This window comes from Neovison vison, chromosome 4 (genome assembly GCF_020171115.1).
Source record: "Neovison vison isolate M4711 chromosome 4, ASM_NN_V1, whole genome shotgun sequence".
NCBI lineage: Eukaryota > Metazoa > Chordata > Mammalia > Carnivora > Mustelidae > Neogale > Neogale vison.
In genome coordinates, this window is record NC_058094.1 from 164,052,653 (window position 1) to 164,072,305 (window position 19,653).

A 19,653-nucleotide genomic window follows, 5' to 3' on the forward strand; every position below is an offset into this window, starting at 1 on the left:
TGTATTCTTTTGGCAAATACCCAGTAGTCGAACTACTGTATCATAAGGTAGATCTGTTTTTAACTGTGAGGAAACTCCATACTGCTCCAGGGGCTGCACCAGTTTGCATTCCCACCAACAGTGCAAGGTGGTTCCTTTTTCTCCACATCTTCTTCAACACTTACTGGTTATTGTGAAACAACATATTCTTTTAAGCATACTTAGAACCTCAAAAAACTGTGTAAACAGACTCAAAGGAAATTTGAAGAATTCCTTTTCCCAACAAGTTGATAAATTACAACTTTTCTGTTGATCATAATGCAGTAAAATTAGAGAGCAGTTATGAAAGAGAAGTAAACATCATTTTTTACATCAACTAAATAACTTTTGGGAAAGGAGGATATAGGTGTCAGCGATGAACTATTTTGAACAAAATTCACATTGTATGGCCAAAGCAGTGTTCAGCAGTCATTCTTAAGGTTTGCTTTTTTTTTTTTTTTTTTTTTAAAGATTTTATTTATTTATTTGTCAGAGAGAGAGAGGGCGCAAGCAGGAAGAGTGGCAGGTAGAGGCAGAGGGAGAAGGAGGCTTCCTGCCAAGCAAGGATCCCAATGTGAGACTCAGTCCCAGGACGCTGGGATCATGACCCAACCTGAAGGCAGCCACTTAATTGAGTGAGCCACCCAGGCGTCCCTTAAGGTTTGCTTTCTATATTAGTGTTAACTTCTAAAAAATTTAATATGTTTTTTTTTCCCCTATGTAAGATATTTTCATTGCTCAAAAGTTGAAAGTATATAAAAATGTAAGCCTAGGAGCATCACACTTTCATTCCTAGCCTCTCTGCCTTGCCTCTCACTGAAACTCATCCCCATAGGTAACTTTAAAAAATAATTTTTGGTTTATTTTTTTGTATGAGGGATATATCATATATTTTCTTCTTTAATTCCTGTTTATGCAAAAGCTTGCCTACTATATTAGACATTTTCCTATTAACTAATATGATGGATTTTGTGTTGAGAAATCCATTGATCTCTGGGGTGCCTGAGTGGCTCAGTCAGTTAAGCATCCGACTCTTGATTTCAGCTTAGGGTCATGAGATTGAGCCCCATGTTAGGCTCCATGCTCAGCATGGAGCCTCCTTAGGATTCTCTCTCTCCCTCTCCCTCTGCCCCTCCCCACTTCTCTAAAAAGTTAAAACAAACAAACAAAGGAAATCTATTGATTTTATTAATATTTTAAAATCAGAAATGGGTGTTGAATTTGTTTTCAGCTTCTGGGGCAATGGTCATTTTTTTCCTCTTAGGAAATACTAGTATCATTGGTATTTTAAATTATTACGTATGACAGTGTATCTCAAGTTGGTTAATTTTCCATCCTCATTTATCAGCAATTGTAAATATTTAAAACATTCCTTAGAGTTAGATATTTCTGTACAGGTATAAACACATTTAGTGCCTCCTTGATATTTCTTATGTAACATACTTCAGAAACTTTGGAATATACTAAATGAAGACTAATATATTTTCTAAACTGACTTTCAAAGAATAGCCTCTCCATGAATGTATTTGCTTCTTCCATTCTTTGAGCTGTTATGTTTAAGCTTGAAATTTTGACTTTCAAGAAAATGTGCTTCCTTACCATTGCATTTCCGTAGTTAAGAGATACTCAGACACCAAGTAAAAGGGTTTAAAGTAGTCCTTCCTCTTACATTTTCACCTTCACGTAGTGATGTTCCTATTTAGGACTCCAGGGTAAAGCGGAAAATGAAAGACCATTTGCGGCGGTGCTGTTTGGGGGACTATAGGTAGTGGCCGTAGTTAAATCCAACTTATTCATCTCTCCAGGCTTCTAAGCATGTGAAGGTTGTTTGAGTCAAAGATGTATCTTGTTCCAGGCATTTAATTTTTCATTATTCTCAAAGACTGAACATGTAGAATTTAGTAGAAGTAAGTTTAAAAATGAGCCACTTCTGCAACAAATCCAAGTCTGCAGGTGTGTTTCCATACCTAATGACATAAAACAGTTTCCAGATCTTTCACTACTCTCCCATTCACCAACCCTCTCTTATTCTGCTGTAACCTTATTCCCTAGTAAGAATTTTTTTTTTCAACATACTCATGTAAACACTAGAGAATAATACAAAGTAACAGTGCAGTATGTGCCATACAGGCGTTTCCTGTCTTCTTTCAGTTTACTTTTTCTTTTTTTAAATTAAATTAAAAAAATTTTTTTCATTGCATTTTTAACAACATTTTTTTTTAAAGATTTTTATTTATTTATTTGAGAGAGAGACAGTGAGAGAGAGCATGAGCGAGGAGAAGGTCAGAGGGAGAAGCAGACTCCCCATGGAGCTGGGAGCCTGATGTGGGACTCGATCCCGGGACTCCGGGATCATGACCTGAGCCGAAGGCAGTCGTCCAACCAACTGAGCCACTCAGGCGTCCCTTCATTGCATTTTTTATTGATCATAAGAAAAAACTGAATAGCTTTTTCTGATGCATAGAAGTACACAATTAAAAGCTAAAACAAACAAACCCAGCGACACAAGTAATATAAAGCTATAGCCTAATATAATGAAATAGGAAATGTAAATGTACAGGGCGCCTGGCTGGCCCAGTCAGAAGAGCATGTGACTCTTGATCTTGAGGTTGTAGCTTCAAACCCCACACTTGGTGTAGAATTTACTTAAAAGTAGAATCTCCCCCTCCCTCAAATTTATTTTTTCTTATTCACTGTTTTTTTCTCTGTCTCCTTTGACCTCAAAGTTCTCTATCTGCTTGTCCAGAAACTTCTCTAGCAGCCTCTTCTATGTTTGTGTGGGAGTTGGTCTGCACAAGTACCACACTGCAGAGAGCAGCTGCTGCGCTGACTACTTTATGGGTATGGGTATATCGTGCTGGTTATGTTTTGTATGCCCTGAAAAGCTTACATGATGTATTCAACACAGAGTTTGGAGGAGTTTCCCCTTTTCTTAAAAGTCCTTTCAGAGCAGGGGTGCTTGGGTGGTACAGCCAGTTAAGTGAGTGGCTGTTTTTTTGTTTTTGTTTTTTTTTTAAAAGATTTTATTTATTTGTTAAAGAGAGAGAGAAAAAGATAGAAGGAGCAGGGTAGGGGAGAGGCAGGGAGGGAAGCAGGCTCCCGGCTGAGCAGGGAGCCGGGTGGGGGTGGGTGAGGAGGGTTGGGGGGGAGGTGTCAATCCCAGCACCCTGGGATTATGACCTGAGCAGTCACTTAACTGACTATGAGCCCTCCAGGTGCTCTGGAACTGACTCTGATCTCAGCTCAGGTCTTGATCTCATGAGTCTGAACCCTGCACTGGGCTCTAGCTGGGCGTGGAGTCTATTTAAAAAAAAAAAAAAAATCTTTCAAAGCAGTGATTTCAGAATGGATATGTGTCTGCTTCTATGTTTACAAAACATTTTGGAGGAAATCTGGGAGAAATCATGATTAGATTAGTAGAAGTGGGAGATACTGAAAATTACCCAACCCAGCATTTGGCGTGTAAAATAATCCAGCACAGAGTGGTTGAGTGACTTGCTTAATAACACACAGGAAAAAGAAACACATGGAAGAAGGATAAAGGAAAGGCCTACATGAAGTGTACTGATCCAGATTAGTGGCCAGGAGTAAAACTCAGATCTTATTTTCAATTCATGGCTATTTTGACCACAGAGGAAAACTGGTCAGCCTAAACTGGAAGCTCAAGGAATAAAAGAAAATTTTATCTTCAAAACATATCTCACTGTCCAGCTCATTGTAAAAAATAAATAATAAATAAAGGCCATCTGTCATTATAGATGTTATTACTTGATTCCTTTTCCCAAGGCCTAACCGCTACATCTTGGCTTCTCTCTCACCCATCATTTGCCATTTCTGAGTATTGATTGCCCAATGTTCTGTGGCCCTTTTCTGCTCCCTTTAGACTGAATTAAGTCTTTTATTGTTATTTTTTATTAATTCATTGGCAGAATGTTTTCCCCACATTTTTATAAGAGCTTTGGCTCTGAAAGAAGTATTTATTATACATGTAATTTAGCCCCAAAGGAAACCAGAAAAAAAGTAAACTGGAACAAGAAATTAATTTTCAATTTATAAGGATATTAACAGATGAAGGGTGGTTAAAAAAAAATTTCCTGAGGTAAAATAACCACACTGCCATCAGTTCTTGCCATTAATGTGGTTTGTCATAATACCAAATTAAATCCATTTTTAAAAAACTGTTCTGTGCTCTTTTAAACAAATATTTTTCCATATTTTAAACTGAAGGAAAAAGTCCATTCAAGGTAATCAGTATTAGAGTACTTACTATTTGTCAGGCACTGTGGTGGGCCCTGAAAAGGACACCAAAATGAGTAAGTCCCTGCCTTTGCTAGCAGGGTGTGGGCTTTCCTTGTCTTTCAAAAAGTCTTTGCACAGAAAAAAGTCTTTGAAGGAATTATATAAATTCCTATTCTCTTGCTCCTTCATCACCAGCAGGTCATATGAGTCATTTGACACCCTCAAAATAACGGTATGTCTGTCCTCATGGAATCTATATTCTAGGGTGTGTGTGTGGGGGGGGTGCAGACAATCAGCAAGTAAGCAAAATTTGTGTTTTAGAGGAAAATAAAGCAGTGGGGGAGCATAAGGAGTTCTTGGCATGGTTATGTAATTTCAAAGAGTGTCTTTGAATGGAGGGTCTCAGAAGGGGAAGTGAAGTAAGGAGCTGGGTGAAATGAAGGTGTGAGACAAGACGAGATATATGTGGTGGAGAATTTGAAGCATAGGGAACAGCCTGTGCCAAGGCCTTCAGTTGGGAGTGTGCCTGGCCTGTTCAAAGATGACCAGTATGTCTGGAACTGGCCAACTAGGGAGAAAGCAGTAGGAGAAAATTTAGAGAGCTAAGAAGTCAAGAATGGGTTTTCCTTAAGGATTTTGTTGAGCAGAGGAGTAACATGATCTAATTCACAGTTTAGGTGCGTCATGACCAAAGCTGATCCTGGCCAGAAGCGGGTACCCAAGAAGCTACCACAATATCAGGAGGTGTTGTCTGGAGAGAGAGAGAGATGGTTGTGGTTGAGGGCATGGGGGGAAATGGTCAAGTTCTGCATATATTTTGTTGGTGGAACCATCAGGATTTGCTGAAGGACCAAATGTGTGATGGGAGGGAAGGAAGGAGGCCAAGTTGCCACCAGCTTTCTGTAGAGTAGCAGCACTCTCAGTACCACCTTTGAAAAAGGTGGAGATTTTATGTTTCCAGCTAGGCAATTTAATCAGCCTCTCCAGGATAGCGGCCCTGGAAACAATACGTTTAAAATGTTTCTAGGGTGACCGGGTTGGCTCAGCAGGATTTCCACTCAGGTCATGCTTTCAGGGTGTAAGATCAAGCCCCTGGTTGGGCTCTGCACGCAGAGGGAGTCGGCTTGAGATTCTTTCTCCCACTCCCTCTGCCTTCCCTCCCACCCCACTCTCAAATAAATAAATAAATAAATAAAATGTTGGGGCGCCTGGGTGGCTCAGTTCTTAAACACCTGCCTTCCTCTCAGGTCATGATCCCAGGACACTGGGATTGAGCCCGGCATCGAGCTCCCTGCTTAGCGGGAAGCCTGATTCTTCCTGTCCTGCTCCTCCTGCTATGTTTCTCTTTGTCAAATAAATAAATCTTAAAAAAAAAAAAAAGTTTGTCTATGATTCTTCTGCAACCAATCTGACTTGAGCTGATGAAACCTGCTGGCTCACGGCTCACTTGAGTTAAATGAGAGAGGCTGCACCTTCTGGGTACCATTTAGGAGCACAGCACTGTGCACAGTACGTGGGTTGATGGGCTCCTGAATGGAGAGATTAATCCTAATCCCACTCTGATTCCTCTCGGACAACACAGGAATTTGTAAGATAACTGAAGTGGGTCTAGCTAACCATGGAAGAGGATTTGATGAAGGCTTTCTCAGGCCTTTATCATCAGAGGAGGGTGAGATGAATGGAAGAGAGGATGCGTTGTGACTGAGGGGGTGACAAAAGGCCCACGCCAGTCCTCTGGCCAGCTGCCTCTCTCGTTGGGACAAGTTGGGCTTTAGCAATCCGGCCGGACCGCAGGTCTGTCTCCACCGAGGCCACGCCCCCTCCGGGCAAGAACCCGCCCACTTCCACGTCAGCCGCAGCGGCTCGGTTTCCGGAAGCTCCTGATTTTAGAGCGGACCAAACCGGATGAAGGTCGCGCGCCCTCTTCCGCTAATACCCGGCTTAGAAGTGCGGTAGGCACGCTTCGTCCCTTTGCGCAGGCGCGGTGTGCGGTCCACGCGCGGGGTTATGCCGGCAGGGCACATCTCGCGGGTCCGGGCCTTGTACCGGCGCATCTTGCTCTTGCACCGGGCTCTGCCCCCAGACCTCAAAGCCCTTGGCGACCAATATGTGAAGGACGAATTTAGGAGACATAAGGCCGTTGGTTCTGACGAGGCCCAGCGTTTCTTGCAGGAATGGGAGGCAAGTGAATGCCAACTTTTCTTCGTCCCAGACCCTAAAAGGTGCCCCTGTTTGTCCCCGTGAGAGACAGCCCGTCCCTGCTGGTTTCCCCGGGCGCCGCGCAGGATCCAGCAGCGGCAGCCTGTTCCGTTTGAATTAAACAGCGCAAAGCTGTTCCAACAGTACTTCCCAAAGTTCCATCCCGAGCCCGTCTTTCTCCCCGGGTTCCTGGCTGCCGCTGATCCCGTTACCTCGGCGTCCCCAGTACAGTTCCTCCTTTTAAGCTCCTGCGCGTGCCAAGCACCGGAGGGGTGAGAATGGCAGCTTACGAAACCGAATAAATCACGTCAAGTAGCTTTTTGCCCCTCCAGTGCCTTGCACATAGCAAGCTCCTGTTAATAAGTGAATGGTTTTCTCATTATCTAGTTTTCAGATTTACAGGATTGTTTCCGTAATTACTGTGTTTTAAAAAAATTTCCATGCTCTTTCTTGGGTCTTAATGTTCTCAGTTAACTGAGACGGGTATCGGATACGACCATAAGCGGTAGAGGAGAAAAATGCTGAGTTAAGTCAGGCGAAAGTTGATTTCTCCGGAGTCTCACATTGCGTTACTTTGGTACATTGCCCTGTCTCTTTGCCCTAAATCTTAGACACCTGCATTAGCGATTAACTCTTTGACTACCCCCCACCCCCTTTTTGAGTGAGGGAAAAAGAGTATTTCGTGGGGTTGTGGGCCTAGCAGCATTGCTCTTAGATATGATTTGCAAATACCAAGAAATGAATGGAATTGGAAATTAGAGCGACATCTCAGGTATTTGAAAGCAGGAAGCAGTGTCGGTAAAACAGCAGGTAAGCGATTATTGGAAAGCCTCCCAAATTGGTGGCTAGACTGTCTTTTTTTTTTTTTTTTTCTTTTTTTAATTATAAAGTTTTTGGTTAGGGTGAATACAGACCGTTTTCACTGTATCTTAGATTCCCGATTGTAGCTTGCAAGAGGGTTATTTAGGACAATCTTGAAATTTAGAACTTTAAAATCATGTGTGTGAGCGGTAATTAGCCTGTATGGAGCCTGGGGAAGTTGAATCTTAAATGCAAATTGCTTTCTTTTAATATGGTTACTTGGTCTTAGAGCGAGAAGAACTGGATTCAAGTTCAGATTCTGGAATTTGTTAAATGTCATTATCACTTAATTTTTCCTAGTCTTCTTATTTGTGAAATAATAAGTATTCATGCACCTCTAAATTAGTGTATGTAAATTCACTTAAAAGCGCTTTGTAAATTGCTAATTGCAGTGAGTCTGTAAGAAATTAAGAGTGTTTAAGTGACATCTTTTAAGCCAGGTCAGTTTGTGGCAGGACAGGAAGGAGAGGCTAGCTTTGTCTGAGAAGAAATAAGGGCACTTTAAGAGTTCCAAAGTATAAGAACTTGGAAGCTTTTTAGCAAAAGAGTAGAAACTCAGAATAAATTGATAAAAAGCTGGAGGAGAGAGTATGGGTGAATGTGTTGATTGACTGAGGAGGTTTGGTATCAGGAATTCAGCTTTTTAAAAAAAATTTAATAATTTTATACTTACAGAAGAATTACAGAGACAGTACTGAGTTTTCCTCCATACATCCTATATCCACCTTCTCTATATATAAACATGTATGTAACCATGGTGCAGTTATCAAAAATAAGAAATTGACATAAAGAGATTAACATTGCTGCAGTGATGGTAACTACAGGCTTTATTCACATTTTGCCAGTATACCCAATAATGTTCTTACTCTGTTGCAGGATCCAGTCCAGGATCCCACACTGCATTTAGTTATCCTGTCTCCTTAAGTTTTCTCTAGTCTGACAGTTCTTCAATCTTTTCTTATCTTTCATGTGTTTGACACTTTTTGACTATTTCTCAATTTGGATTTGTCTGTTTATGTTGTTGTTGTTGTTCTCATGATTACATTGATGTTGTGCATTAGTGGGAGGGATAACAAGCGTGAGGAGTTTTTCTCAACATACCATATCAGAGGGCACATGTTATCAATACAACTTACTACTTGTGATGTCAACTGTGATCACTTGGTTAAGTTTCTCCTCTGTAAAGTGACTGTTTTCCTTTTTGAAATTATATATGCATTTTGGGGAGAAACTCTGAAACTGTTTCTCTGATTTTTGAAAATATTCTGTTTCTCTGATTTTGCCAACTAGTTCAGCATCATTGATGGATCTTGCCATTGTGTTCTTTTGGTAATTTTCAATTTCTCTCATTCCTTTTGAATTTATTTATTGGAAAGTTTCAGTGGGTAAGCCATGTCCCTTCTCCCCCATTATTGATCTAACATTTCCACTTATTTTTTGGAATGAAGAAAAGTGTATTCTGTGGGAGTAGGGCTCTGTAGTTAATGAGTTAACAGCTGGGTAAAGTTCAGTTTAAACCTAGTAATCTAACTGTTTGGATAGGGTATTAATTCTCGTAGTTGTAAGGCAGCTCAGTCTAAGCCTGGGAGTTGGAAGGGGTGATGTGGGCTCTGCCAAGAGAGCTAGTTTCTCTTTTTTTCAAGGATGAAGGATAAAGAAGATTCTAATGACTTGGAGGGGAGAAAATATTGGCTAGGGCAGTGATACTGGAAAGTGATATCCTTCAGTCTTCTGGGCTTTTCCCTCCTATGAGTTCTTCAAAACATCTAATTTATGATTATGTTATACCTGTTGTGACTAGTTATGGCCTGGATTTCTGTTGTTTTGGTTAATGATGATTACATATTTGGCACACATGAGTATTACTAGCTTGATGCCTATGTTTCTGTCAAGCTAATTGAGAGTAACACAGTTGTGGAGTTCCTGTGCTTTGTGGACTTTGGGTTTTGATACTCTCTCACTTCTAAAATTACTTAAGAACTTGAAAGGATTCTGAATTTGTTGTACTTTATGGGGCAAACTTAGGTATGGGTCCCACTGGAGAAAAGAGAAGGGAAAGCTCAGGCATCTTAGAGGCCCCAGCATTAAGAGGAAGTTTCTCTGTTCCTTTCATTTGTAATCATGGAAAACCATGGCAAATGATAGAGGGAATTCAGCTGGGGAAGTTTCTGTTCCAGGACCACTTAGGGGAAGGTAGGAGAAAGTATTTCATTTTATCCTAAGGATAAAAATGTATATGCTTATTTACAGAGTAAATAGTGAATTTATATAGTATTTTACCACAAGAGAAGAAAAAGGGAGGTTCGGAAGAGCTGTTGGAAATATTTGAAGGAGAATGTTTGATATCTGGTTGGTAAAATATTTATTGTAATCTTAAGTCTTTTAGGAGGCAACTGTTAGAAGTGGAATTGGGTCTGGGTGGATCAGGGATCTTATTTATTATTGCATTTTTAAAGTTCTAGCTGCTCAGTTTTGAAGAGAATCTGATTTAGGTAATACTTTCCATTTTTTTCTCTGGTGTCTGTCCAGTTGTGGAGAGAACTTCTTACCACTTATTTTCTGGGAAATTAGAATAAGTGCTGAAGATTTACTGGCAAATAAAACATGTTTGTGATAGAATGTGAGATGAAGGGTAAAAAAGAGTGAGCTCTCGGGAGCCACTCAGAAGAGACTTCATACGTTTAATTTTTCCTTTTCTGCCCTTTTTGTTTATGTCTTCTGCTTTCTTTCTTGGTGTCTTTTGCTTTGCTTAAGGAACTGCTTTGCTCTGTGTCTATAGTTTATAGATGTTTACAGTAGAACTTGTTTCTGGAAAAAGCCAAATGGATTACACATTCTAGAAGTAGATATTGATCACTTATTATTGCGGGGCAAAGTGTTAGGCATTGTGGGGCACAAAAATGAACAACAATTGTATTTTACTTTGACATGTCCAAGATTTAGTTGTGTGTATTATACAATTATAATACAGTATGAATGTGTGTCTGTTAAATGTGATGGGAGCAGGTAGAGAATGGAGGAAGTTGAGGGCCACATACAATGTCTGAGCTGAGCCTTGAGTAAGTCAAAATTACCATGTCATGAAAAAGACTTTCTAGGCAGAGGGAGTAACATATGCCGAGGTACTGAAGTAAGAAACAGTGTGACTTTCTCCAGGATTTTCAGTAATGAGTTTAAAATTTAGTGTCTAAAGTGAGCAATTAGGAAGAAATAAAGCTAGAGAGGTGGCTGGAGACAGGATATTCTGCTAAGGACTTTAGATTTTTATTTGGAATTACTGAAAGATTTTAAGCAGTGGTGAAATGATTCAAATTATATTCTAGAAAGATCACTTTAGCAGCAATATAAAGGAATCATTGAAGAATGAGTCAGATTGAAGGTAGGGAGAACTGTTAGGAGAGTTGTAGTAGAGATGGTATCTATCTGTCTTTATGTATGTTGAGAACGTAGGGTATGGATGTGTGTGTTATCTTTTATAAGGCAAAAATGGGACTTAACTTGAGGACCCACATAGGATTAGTGAAAGGGAAGGAAACAGAATGGAAAACTCTCAGGTTTAAGATCATGATAGCAGTAACCAGACTATGTATTTAGAAGGAGCCGGGTGAAGAATGAGTATGGTATAGTACATTTTGTGGTAAGCATTCTGGTGGGACAGTCAAGTGGAGATGTTCTGAGGTATTTATTAGTCTCATACTCAGGAGACAGATTGTAGCTGGAGGTAGAGAACTGAAATTCCTTATCTGTAGTTAGTTGCTGGTTCAAAGTTGTGGCTGAAAGTGCCCAGGTTGGGTAAACTGTGGAGGAAGGTATTCAAAGGTAGACCACTAATATTCAGGAGTTAAGAGAATGAAGGTAGTAGTATGGTGCTTGCACTCTTCTTCTGTATCTGGTGGTTTCTGGCTACTTCTACAAAGGAACATACTTGTGTCCTTCTTGTGTTTAGTTCTTTATATTTGTATGGTGGTCTAGATATCATATATAACATTTGATGTTTTGTTTTGTTGTATTTGTTGGAGAAGAGGAAGTGCTTCATATTTCCTGTAACCATCCATTTGTAACTCACATGGAATATCTTTGTCTTATTTAGGACTTTGAAGTAGATCATCAGATAAAACATGTATGATTAAGTTGCCTGTTGCCTATATTTAAAGTTTCCTTAACTTACGATAATTAGGCTTGGATGGGTATTCTGCAGTTCTTAAAATTGTATGCCTTTCTTGCCTAATTTGGGGACCTCATTTTGTTGCTTTTGAACATTCTGATTTGTAGTTTGTATTTTAGCTTGCAGAAGAAAAGGAGTGAATTACCTCTCTGTTCAGTAGACAGATCATATATGTCCGGGATGCATCTACCAAGTATGAGTGAACCTCTCAGTTGTACGTTTATTCTGCATGTTACTCGGTGTAGTGTTTTTGTGATAGTTTGTTGAATGTGATGGTTTACTGAATAGTGATGTATGTTTTCAACATTAAGCTTTACCTCTTAAAAATTTTTCAGTTATATTCTGGTCCTTATCTAGTGGTTGAAAAAGGGATAAAGGAGAGGATATCAAACTCAATCATTGGAACATAAAACATTTTTTTCCCATTTCTTAGCATTTGGCTTTTCAGTGATACTTTTAAGATACTGTTTTTATTTAGGAACATTTAACTTATTGGGGTCATGAGATGTGTTCTTTTTTTTTTTTCCCAATTTATTTATTTTCAGAAAAACATTATTCATTATTTTTTCACCACACCCAGTGCTCCATGCAAGCCATGCCGTCTATAATACCCACCACCTGGTACCCCTACCTCCCACCCCCCCACCCACCCCCCCGCCACTTCAAACCCCTATGAGATGTGTTCTAATAGAACTTTTGTTATAAAGGTATTTTAAAAATTCTAATTTGATCATTATTGTCTATATCGATGTTGTTACCAAAACATAGAGGTCTGTTTTATTTAAATGATTTAAAATTTATTTGAACTTACAGATTTAAAATACTGGTGATAATATAATAATAATATACTAGTGGTTATGGTTCTAAAATAGATCTCTCCACGCACTGTAGGGCTTGAACTCAAAACCCTGGGATCAAGAGTTGCATGGTCTACTGACTGACTAGCGAGGAGCCCTAAAAAAATAAAATAAAATAGATCTGTACATGTGTACACATAACACATAGTCTTAAAGATTTGAAATAAGTTTTTGCATAGAATTTAAGAAGATAAAGGATTGTGGGGCACCTGGGTTGCTCAGTGGGTTAAAGCCTCTGCCTTCGGCTGAGGTCATGATCCTGGGGTCCTGGGATCAGGCCCCGCATCGGGCTCTCTGCTCCGCGGGGAGCCTGCTTCCTCCTCTCTCTCTCTGCTTGCCTCTCTGCCTACCTGTGATATCTGTCAAATAAATAAATAAAATCTTAAAAAAAAAAAAGAAGATAAAGGATTGTATACACATAGTTTTACTTGTTTTTTAAAATATATTTTATAGTTGCTTAATAAGAACAAATATCTGAAATTTTACATAAAGAGTATTCAAATTTAAAGGGAGCTTCAGATTGCTGTAGTAAACTCTTATTTTTTTCAGTTAATGTACTTAAATTTTAAAAAAATCGAAGTAATGTTATGTGATTAAAAAATTAGTGTGGGAGGGTTTATAATAAAGAGCAGTATTTTCTATTCTTATCTCTTTTTAAGGTGACATTTTTCTTTTTATTTTGATGTCTTTTATGTTTCAAATATCTTATGAATTTTGGTTTTCTGTCCTTATTTACAAGAAAGCAATAAGAAAGAGAACTCTGCCTACACATAGGCCTTGTTGATTGGAAAGTTACTTTTAGGCGTACAGAGTTTTCATTATCTGCCTTAGATTTGCTTCTCACTCCTGATTTCCTTACCTACATGGTATCTGTGTTCAGTTGGTTCTGGCAGTTTGGCTTTTTCTTCAGCTCTGTTCTTTTCTATTCTAAGCTGTAGATCCTAAATCTGCACTGTTTCATGAGTTCAGTCCTCTACCTGCTTCCTGTCTTGAGAAATTCACTGAAATCTGTTGGTGGCTAATGCCTCCATTTTTGTTCTCGGTCATTATGGATTACTTCTTTTGAAAATACTATCAGTTCAAAGGGGTTTTGGGAGGAGAGGAAATAAGAAATACGCTGCTATGATTTCTCCAGTATGTCCTCTTAAACTGAAACCCCAGTTCTACCATTTTAAAGAGAAAGTAACTGAGGCTTATAGAAGTAAAATGACTTGTTTGGTATCACAGAGCTAGACAGGACCAAAGTCTTGTGTTCTTACTTTTTGAAATTAATGTTTCCAAAAAACTATTAAGCTTTTGCAGTATAAAATGCTATCAATATTTTTCTTTTGAATTTTGCTTGTTTGCTTGCTATAATTTGTGTATTTGCTTCTCCATTTTTTGTATTTTTCCTAAGGGAAAGAGAAGCTGCTTTTCTTTTTTAAAAAAAAATATTTTTACTTGTAATCTCTCTCTGTCGAATAAATAAATAAAGTCTTTAAAAAAAAAAAAAGAAAAAATATTTTATTTTTTTATTTGACAGAGAGAGACCGAGAGGGAACACAGGCAGGGGGAGTGGGAGAGGGAGAAGTAGGACTCCCTGATGAGCAGGGGCCCCAATTTGGGGTCTTAGCCCAGGACCCTGGGATAATGATCTGAGCCCAAAGCAGCTGCTTAACAACTGAGCCACCTAGGCGCCCTTGGAAAGAGAAGCTTCTTAATCATGTTTTTATCCTGTATACCTCTAGCGTAATAAATTGTTTAATTATTGTTTAAAAAGTGATTTAAGTTTACTAGCCCAAGGTGTGGTTTTCAAAATTCTTTTCGGTAATGAAATGAGAATAGAAGTTGCTGTGATATAACTGTTAAACTGTAGTCAGTCAGGCACATGTATTTTCTATGAAATTTTTGGAAGCCTTATTTAGGCCTCAGTGGTCTCAGTTGGAAAAATAATGTTTTATCCTTGAAGATAAGGATGTACCGATAAGTTCTTTTACCTCTAAAAATACGGTTATATTAGATGAGTTAAAACTATATCAAATGGCTTAACCTACTTTACACTTTTCATTGGTAACACAGATTTTTTTCTCTTTCATCTTTTCTGTTCGTTTTAGGGTAATATGTTTTTATAGTAATAGAATGGTTAAAAAATTTTGTTTTTTGTAATACAGTTATAATTAACATAAAGTTAAAAACCCCTGAATTTTAAAAAGTTAAAAAAGCAAATGAAATATATATATATATATATATATATTTTAAGATTTTATTTATTTATTTGACAGAGATAGAGATCACAAGTAGGCAGAGAGGCAGACAGAGACAGAGAAGCAGCGGAGAGCCCGATGTGGGGCTCGATCCCAGGACCCCGAGATTGTGACCTGAGCCGAAGGCAGAGTCCTAACCCACTGAGCCACCTAATGTGTTACATGCTTAATTAATATAAAAAGCTGGTTAGCTTGTATTGGGAAAACACAGCTTTTAAAAAGAATGGGCAAAAGGGACCCCAGTAAAAGACCATTCTATGATTTATTTACAAGGATATTAATTGTGCTGTATATATATGGTAATAATGACAAATCAAAAACAGTATAGATATCCAATGATGGCAGAAGAATGAAATGATAGCATAGCCATATGATGGGTGGGTTACTATGCAGCTAGAAATAGTGTTTCAAAAGAATTAATGACTGGGAAAACTGTTCATGTTATAATTAAATGTAAATGGTGTTTATCTTTGGGTCATATGGTAAAGGATGATTGTAATTTTCTTCCTTGAACCACCTATTTTCCAGATTCTCTGTGAAGATGAGTGCTACTTTAGTAATTACAAGAAAAGCCAATAAATGTTATTTTTAAAAATGCAGCTGGATATACTCAATATTTTTGTTACCAGTCTCATGTCAAAAAGCACTTGAGGTGAACACATTAAGAGTCAAATACCAGCACCTTATAAATACATTTCCTAATTTTGCCATTTAAATTTGTAAGGCAGGGGCGCCTTGGTGGCTCAGTCGGTTAAGCCTCTGCCTTTGACTCAGGTCATGATTCCAGGGTCTGGGATCTAACTGGAATCGGGGCCCCTGCTCAGTGGGATGCCTGCTTCTCTGTCTCTCTCTGACCCTTCCCCCCAACCTTGTGCATGTGTGTGCTCTCTCTCTGTCTCAACTACTATAAAATCTTTAGAAAAAATAAATTTTGTAGGTTAACTTAAACTACTTCATGATTAATAAATAATGTCAGCTATATATTTTATGATTCTTGCTGAGTTTTGTAAATGAAATGAAAAAAAAAATTTAAACATGTATTCAACAATGTAAATGGCCACTTAAATGAGACAAAAGAAATGAAAGGTATCCAGATTGGAAAGAAAGAAATAAAACTCATTTTATTCACAATGGGATTATGTAGAAAATCTGATAGAATCTACAAAAAAAATCTAAAATTAGTAAGTCAGTTTAGCAAGTTTGTATGATAAATGATCATTATACAAAAGTTAACTATTTTTATGTACTAGCAATGCAAACTTGGAACTTAAAACTCAAAAATACTACTTACCATCAAAAAATATTAAATACTTAGGGATGATGTAAACAAAGGATGTACAAACCTGTACATTGAAAACTATAAAGCACTGCTGGAAAAAAGATGTGTAGACTCAAAATAAAACTTACCTAGTTATTCTTTTTTTAATTTTTTAATTTTTAAATTAAAAATTTTTTTTTTATTTTTAAGATTTCTTTTCAGTGTTCCAGAATTCATTGTTTATATACCACACCCAGTGCTCCATGCAATACATGCCCTTCACAATACCCACGACCAGGCTCACCCAACTTCCCACCCTGCTCCCCTCAAAAACTCAGTTCCTCAGAGTTCTTCTCTTTTACCTAAGCACTGGAAGACACATTTTAGAATCTTTAGTGCTCTAAACTGATATCAGAAAAGAATCATCAGGGCCATTTTCTGGTATAGTATTAAGTTTATCTATTTATTTTTAAAAGATTCTGAGAGAGAGTGCATGTACGCACACAAGCAGCCGGGGGCGGGGGGGGGGTCTGCGGCGAGGAAAAAGGAGAAGCAGGCTCCCCACTGAGCAGGGAGCCTGGTGTGGGCTGGATCCCAGGGTCCTGGGATTATGTCCTGAGCTGAAGGCAGCTGCTTAACTGACTGAGCCACCAAGGCGCCCCATGTTAAGTTTTTTTTAAAACAACTTGAAGAATCTTCTCTTGCTTAATTTCCTAGAGATCAAACTTAAATATTCATTGATTCTCCAATAACTTAATTTGATCAAAATTAAATTGCTACTTAATAACTTTAAAAAATCTGTAGTAGTTTAATTGTTGACATTTTCTTTTTGTAAGTATTATTAGGAGATTTGTCAGGCTGACAGGTGGGACTGGGAGGGAGATTGGTTAACTATTGGTTAGTCTTCTGGTAGGTTAGTCAGAGAAGATGGAAGACCTGTAAATAGGCTGAATTGGTGGCTTGGAAGCTAGTAGGTTAAGAAAGCGATTCCAGGTGGGTATATGTCACTTAACATTGTGGTTATAATTCCTGGTAATTGACCTTGTAGGTCTGGAATTAGACTTTATGTACCAATATACCCAGAGATGATCAGATGTTGGCATCAGACTCACACTAACTAAATTTATAAATTTTGAAGTATAAACCAGAATGATGATTGAAGTATAAACTAGAATACTCATTTTTGTTGGTTGGTTATGGGGACTGGTGAAGTGGAGGGTGGGGGTAGGGCTCTTCTTTGAGTCATAATATTTATATCTACATCCAGGGAACTCTTTTTCGGATGTGTCTCAGAATACAGAATTTTTTAGATTTTTAGAAAGGTAATAAGGACTATGATTGAATTTTTTTTTTCCAATTTATTTATTTTCAGAGAAACAGTATTCATTATTTTTTCACCACACCCAGTGCTCCATGCAAGCCGTGCCCTCTATAATACCCACCACCTGGTACCCCAACCTCCCACCCCCCTGCCACTTCAAACCCCTCAGACTGTTTTTCAGAGTCCATAGTCTCTCATGGTTCACCTCTATGATTGAATTTTAAGAAATAACTGGGGTGGCACCCTGTAATCAAATACATTAATACTCCACACTAAAATATTTGACTTTTAATATTAAGTGAAGTAAATAAAGGGTTTCTGTCCATTTAGATCAGGATTTGCTGCCAGGTAAGTTCTGAAAAAGCTTTTGTTTGTCGAAACTTTTTTGACTTCAGAACTGTAAGTAAGGGATTGTGGACCTCTATTAAGCTTTCTTGGAAACTGAATTAGTGTTTAGGAGGTTGCCGAGTAAACATGGAATTAAAATAATGGGAAGTGAGTAGGCATGAGAGATTTTTCATCAGGCCTCACTATTTCTACAGCAGAGAACATCATGGGTTCTGCTGCTTTCCTGTTCTTTTTTCCTGGACAGTGTGAACACATACTAGCAAGTTTGCCCCCTTGTAATAGTTTATTATTTTATTATTTTCATTGTAAGCACTTTCTTTCTGTCAAAGCATTATTATTATTGCCATTAATGTGTTAATAGATTAAGCTAGCAAATTTCTCATCTGGGCCCTAGAGAATTCAGATACTTCCCATGGTATGTGGATTTAATTAGCTTAATTCCAAAGGGAGGATCATATTTATCTTATTTACAAAGTTTTGCTCTTCTCAACTCCTAAATCACTAGAACTTGGAAGCATTTCCAAAATAAATTGCATTTTGACTTTTGTGCTCTCAAACATTAAAATATTTATGCTTTATTTGAATAGATTTTAAATACATACACCCACATGGTTTATTTTCCTTTGGAAAGTTATCATTATTATAAACAAATAAAAATTGTAAAATGTTGTTTATTGTATGTTTAAATTGGAGAGGTTTCTGGTCTTTGATGCAGTGACTCTTTGCTGAAGGTGAAGAGGTCTACAGTTTGTTTGAAAATTGTTCCATTGAATAAAAAAATGCATACACTTCTCATAGAAAGCATACCCCTTCCAAACTAAGAACGCCCAGAGGTGGCATGGCAGACACACATGTACACATATACAAGATCAGCTACCATGACACCGGCGTGTAGTATCAGCGGGTGTAGCTTCACAGCAGACATTCTAAACAGTGACTCCTCCGAGACGCATCTTGTTCTAGCACCTCCCGCTTCCCAGTATGGGCCTCAATGGTTTGTGCATGTTACTTTTACATTTTATAAGCAATGGATATGTGCACTTGATAACTCAGAATTTCTGGCCAATAACCTTAGTTAACAACCTTAGTTAATAACCTTTTTTAGCTTGTAATAAAGTCCATGAACATCTTTGGATGCTTTTACAAGGCCAAGAGCAAGATGCACACAGTGAGAAAAACTTCTTATTTTATTTTATTTTATTTTTTTAAAGATTCCATTCATTTATTTGACAGAGATTACAAGCAGGCAGAGAGGCAGGCAGAGAGAGGAGGAAGCAGTCTCCCTGCTGAGCAGAGAGCCCGATGCGGGGCTCGATCCCAGGACCCTGGGATCACCACCCGAGCCAAAGGCAGAGGCTTTAACCCACTGAGCCACCGAGGTGCCCCAAAACTTCTTACTTTAAAATATTTGGAAATATGTATAACTTTGATAAAGTGTCTGAGTGTGCTGACTCCCTTGGCTACTTCATTCATGTAAATCACTTAATATTTCTAAGATTTTTTTTAGAAACTGCAGCATGATCATATTCTAACTTTGTAATTAAATCCGATGAGGGGCTGCTCTTTTGCTGTCAGATTATTCCACATCTATTTGGTCTTCAGTGGATATGCCAGGGTTTTTGGATTCGATCGTAAGCTACAACTCTGAACAGAACAGGAAAAAATTAGCCAGTAATGACCATTTGGGGGCATTAGGATCTTTCCTTCTTCTCTTAGTTGGCCCCAGATGCTCCATTTTTGGACCATCATGTTTGGATTTCCCAGATACTGTCTTCTACACCTCAGAGCACTTGGAGCACTGCAAAGGAAAAACAGCAAAAACTGCAGTGCTGTTTGGGATCTCTGGATTTTTCTTCTTTTGTACTTCTGGCTTACTTGACTGAATAAGGCAGAACAGACTCTTTGTTCTTTAGTTTCATGGGTCACTGTTAGCCATATTGAGTATTATTTGCTAATTTGAAAATATAATTTTAAAGAAGAATTGCTAGCTTAATGATTATTATTAGGTCAGTTTTAAAAGTATATATTTATATACTATATATTTAAGGACTATTAAAGATATATATTTCTATGCCATTTTTGGCTATTTAATTTGTTAGGTTCACCTAGATTTGATAAGCTTTTGGGCCAGAGTTTGTAATAAT

The 19,653-nt window shown here is 38.2% G+C and overlaps 1 protein-coding gene across 1 annotated transcript in view; it reads left to right on the forward strand.

The window, feature by feature from the left end:
* The first annotated feature begins 6,216 nt into the window (after positions 1–6,216).
* Positions 6,217–19,653, forward strand: part of SDHAF3 (succinate dehydrogenase complex assembly factor 3) — a 63,167-nt gene continuing 49,730 nt past the window's right edge. The window contains exon 1 of the mRNA XM_044246086.1: positions 6,217–6,438. Coding sequence (XP_044102021.1) covers positions 6,265–6,438 — 174 coding nt within the window. The 5' untranslated portion in view covers positions 6,217–6,264. The remainder of the gene's footprint in view (positions 6,439–19,653) is intronic.